Source organism: Lynx rufus, unplaced genomic scaffold (assembly GCF_022079265.1).
Source record: "Lynx rufus isolate CCGP_SWC_20201006 ecotype Redwood Valley unplaced genomic scaffold, mLynRuf1.p SCAF_1, whole genome shotgun sequence".
NCBI classification, from domain to species: Eukaryota; Metazoa; Chordata; class Mammalia; order Carnivora; family Felidae; genus Lynx; species Lynx rufus.
Window position 1 is genome coordinate 70,888,146 of NW_025814823.1, and position 4,525 is coordinate 70,892,670.

At 57.4% G+C, this 4,525-nt stretch overlaps 1 protein-coding gene across 1 annotated transcript; it reads right to left on the minus strand.

The window, feature by feature from the left end:
• Positions 1 to 3,046: 3,046 nt before the first annotated feature.
• Positions 3,047 to 4,137, minus strand: LOC124515432 (G-protein coupled receptor 183-like). The gene is given in 3 exon segments (XM_047084349.1): positions 3,047 to 3,270; positions 3,614 to 4,027; positions 4,030 to 4,137. Coding segments are annotated over 3 exon segments (711 nt in total). The 5' UTR covers positions 4,103 to 4,137.
• Between the last annotated feature and the right edge of the window lie 388 nt (positions 4,138 to 4,525).

Sequence of the window (4,525 nt, forward strand, 5' to 3'; positions counted from 1 at the left end):
GAGAATGCCACGTGGAAATGGAGACAGAGATCCGGGTGATGCTTTACAAGCCAAGAACCCCCAAATATCGCCAGATAGCCCCCAGAAGCTGGGGAGAGGCTGGAACAGATTCTCCCCCACAGGCTCAGAAGGAACCAGCCCTACCAGTTTGGGGCTTTTTAGCCTGTAGAAGGGTGAGAGGGTAAGTTTCTGTTGTTTTAATCCACCCAGTTGATGGTACTTTGTAACAGTAGCTTTAGCAAAGTAACACTGTGGGCAAGAAGGATGCTGCCTGAAGTCTCCCGGGAGGGGGGGGCGGATTGCCCAGAGGGTTTGTTCAGACACACAGTGCTGGGCCCCTGCCACGGAGGGGCTGCTTCGGTGGGTCTGGGGTGGGGCCTGAGAATGTGCATTTCTAACAAGGCTGTAGGTGCTGCTGGTCCAGAGACCACACTTTGAGAACCACTGCACTAGGGGGCAGGATGTAGCCTAGGCATTGCAACCTTCCAGCCCCAGTAATGATGGGACGTATATCCCCACTACTGTGACTTGTGCCAGCCCACTTAGAACACTGCAGTGGCCACAGTCCATTTTCATTTTAAATCATCTCTTTAGCTTTTTTTTTTTTTTTTTAAGATTTATTTTTGTGAGAGAGTGAGAGAGAGAGCGAGCAAGAGCATGAGAGTGGGAGGGGCAGAGACAGAGGGAGACACAGGATCTGAAGCAGGCTCCAGGCTCTGAGATGTCAGCACACAGCCCGACACGGGGCTTGACCCCCCGAACGGTGAGATCCTGACGTGAGTTGAGGTCAGTCACCTAGCCGACCAGGCTGCCCACGTGCCCTTCCATCTCTTTAGTTTTAAGTGATTTACACATGAGTTGGTTCGTGGACCTCCCCCACCCCCCAACAATAATAACCCCATGTGATAGGTGCCGGGGTCCCAATGTTTACAGACAGGAAAAGGAGGCCCAGGTGAGGGTATGAGTCCTCAACAGGACACTTTGCCCTTCTGATTCCCTGAGCTCAGGATTCCCACTCAGAGCCCGGCCTGGGAGCACCCCTGGCGAGTCCAGCCCTCAGAACTCACATGTCCCTCTTTGTAAACCACCTCTGAAGAGCAAGCCATCCCCGTCCACCTGTGGCTGGCTTTGCAAACCAAAGGTGCTCTCAGCTCAGCTCCCTCCCCCCGCCCATTGTCCCCACCTGTTTGCCACTGCATCTCTCAACCCTGGTCCTCCTTTCTGATCTTGTTTTATTCCCCAGTGCCCTCTGGCTGTGCCTTTGTCCTGCTTCCATGTGCCCCAGTAAACCACCTGAGCAGTTTGGAGCTGAGAAGCCCGGTGTCAGGGTGGACCGGTTATGAGAAACTCCAGAGAATGGCAAGAAGGACTAGAAAGGGCCGAAGTCAGGCAGGTCTGGGCAGCTGGTCTCCAAGGAGGAGGCCTCCTGGTTACCAAGGCAGCTCCCACCACCTCATCACACTGCTGGCTAGCCAGGCCCCCTCTTGCCGCCTCCTCCCCCCCTTTGATAAGTGTGGGTTAGTGCAAACAGCGTGGAAGTGGAAGCTTTGCACTCCAGCCAGGTGTGGGCACACACTGTGGGCAGCTGGGATCTGCTCAACATGGTGGCTGCAGCGGCTGGGGGAGGGGGGGGGCTCTCAGGGGAGCTCTTGCATGGTGAATGCACAGGACCCCAAGGGCAGAGTTCCAAATTCTTTAGGCCTGTGGTATCCCCCCACCCCCACCCCCTGCCTCAGCAGGCCAGAAGCGCCTCCACTGAGCACTTGGCCGTCGTGTCCCCAGAGTGACATCCATGCCCGGACCTGTCTGGCCAGAGGGGCACACGGCCATCGTGTCCGAGGGTAACTCAAAAGCTGAGTGTCCTCCTTGCTCGGAGCCCAGTGGAGCCAGACACCGAGGCAGAATGGAGGAAAAGCAACCCTGAACTGTGCCCTGAGCGCCCCCCGCCCCACCTGGGGCCTCTTGATGGGGTGCAGTGTATCCGACTGCAAGAGAGGAATTATCCTCGTGGCCTAAACCAGTGAGAACGGACTGAGCACCACCTCTCCTTACAGGTGGAGGCGCCCTGCACTGTGGGGGGACAGCGACAAGGGGGCTCAGCCACAGCCGGGCTCAGGAGCGCCCGGCCCAGGTGACAAGTAACACCCGAGACTGGAGGCGGAGGAGAGTCATGTGCCCCAAACGTCAGAAACTGCGAGATGCACGAAGCGGCGCATCGGGAGCGGAAGGTCACTGTGGGATAGGGACTGACGACTCCGCGGAGAGCCCCTGCTGCGGCTTGGGGGCGGAGACCCGAGGGATGGGCGGGGGCGGCTGACGCGCCGCCGAGCAGGGCACTGCGCAAATCGCCCCAGTCCAAGCGCGCCGCAAGTCGCTCTAAAGTCGGGAAGGTGCAATGAAAGGTTCGTCTGGATCGCCTGTCAACAACGCTCCCTTAGATAAGCGCTTCCAGACAGGCACTCAGCTAGTGAGAAACCCGTGCGCTTTCCCGGCCTTTGTCGTGTCCCCGCCGCACGGGTAATGGGGACGAGGTTGGTCCGCACAGGGAGCCCAGCGCCCGCGCCCCTGTCACTCCTCTCCGTCCGGACCCGCGTGCCCCCAGGTCCGGAGCTCGGGTGCGTCCCCAGAGCTTTCTGACATTTCCGGGGAAACCTTGGCGTTTTGTGAATGTTAACTTTAAGCTTTTACAAACTCTGCCTCGGAGGGAGGGGCACTGTTGCTCTTTACAACATTTGCGTCCCCAAACTCGAAGCCTCGTTCTTTTGGTCTTTTCTGCATTTATTATGCAAATTCTCTTCCCCCCCCCCCCACCTTCAGAGGCCCAGGAGCCCCCTGTTCTTTATTTCAGTCCATGAGAGGTGCTACATCCTGAAGCTGTCAAGTTCAAGCTCTGGGGCCCCCACTTAACCATCCAAGACTCTGTACCTAATTTTGCATTTATTCCCCTGTATTCTTTTTCTTAAAGAACCCACCCCTCAAATTATATAAGCTTCAGGCCCCCAGTCCTGCCCCCCTCCCTAGATAAAGTCTCAAAGCCGGTGAGTCATTAGACCGTATTCTCTTCTAAGGGCACTGAGCCCCCAGCCTGGTTGATACTCCGTGTTTCTGAGGAGGCTTTTCCCTGGGTGGGGGAGGTGGAAGACGCTGACGCTCTGAGTTTTAAGAAGCTGAGGAGCCATTTCCTGTACCGTGTGGAAGCAAAGAAGTAAATGATGGGGTCAGCGCCACCGTTCATGTTCATGAGGGGCATGGTGAGCTGAAGGCACAGTCCCCGGGCAAGATGGCGGATGGAGCATCTCTCTCAGCATGAACCGGATGATGGTGAGGTGGCAGGGGCTGAAACGCACGAGCACGGCCACCAGCACCACCAGGGTGAGCGGGCGGGCCCTCCGGTGGCAGCCTTTCTGGCTCCTCAGAGGGTTTTCCCGGGCCGTCCTGCACAGCTTCAAGGCGATCTTCATGCAACAGAACAGTATGATCCCCGCTGGCCCACAGAAGCTTATGGCACAGGCCACCAGGACCACGAGGGGCAGCCTGAGGATTCCCTCAACACTGTCCTACTCCGTGCAGGCCGGCTTGCCTGCCACGGGCTTGGTCACGGGGATGAAGAGCAGGGGTGCCGTCTGCAGCGACGCCAGGGCCCAGACAGCCACACCGACGAGCCGCGCTCGGCCAGCGTCGCGGAGCTGGAGGCCCCGGTGGGTGCGGACCACGGCCAGGTAACGGTCCATGCTCACGCACGTCACGAGGTAGACCCCCCCCCCGTAGGTGTTCACGTAGAGGATGAGCGCCGTCAGCCTGCAGAGCCCTTCACCAAAAGGCCAGCTGAAGTCCAGCGGGTAGTAAGTGATCCTTCCAGGCAGGGCCAGCGTGAACAGGAGGTCAGACACTGCCAGCTGGACCGAGTAGACGCCCGTTGAGTTGATCTTCTTGCCCTTTTGACAGGCAAGGCGTAGGGCAAGGATGTTTCCCAGAGCACTGAAGACCAAGAGGGCTGTGTAGAACAGAGAGAGGGTCACACTGACTGCCGGGGTGGGGAGTGAGGAAGGCAGGAGCTGGCATTGTGGAGGAGGCGGCTTGGGTCAGCCATGCTGGCGGTCATGTCACTGAGGTCCTTGGGGAGACAAAAAAAAACAAAAAAAGAAAACATAATATGGCATCTGTGGGGCTATGCCTCTGTAGTAGTAATAAATTTGCTGAAACAACACGCAAATGAAAAACCTGTGTCTTTTTAGGTCAACTTTTTGGGGGCTCCTGGCTGGCTCAGTCGTTAAGGGTCCAACTTCGGCTCAGGTCATGACCTCGTGGTTCGTGGGTTCCAGCCCCACGTCGGGCTCTGTGCAGCTATTGCTGTGTAACATGTTACCCCCCAAAATTTAGCAGCTTGAAACACACTTCGTTATGTTCGCAGTCAGGATTTGAACAGGACAGAGTAAGAATGGATTTTCTCCGCTCCTCTGTGTTGGGAGCCTCAGCTGGGAAGTCACAATGGGGGCTTACTCCATGGCAGAGCCTGGGACCGTGT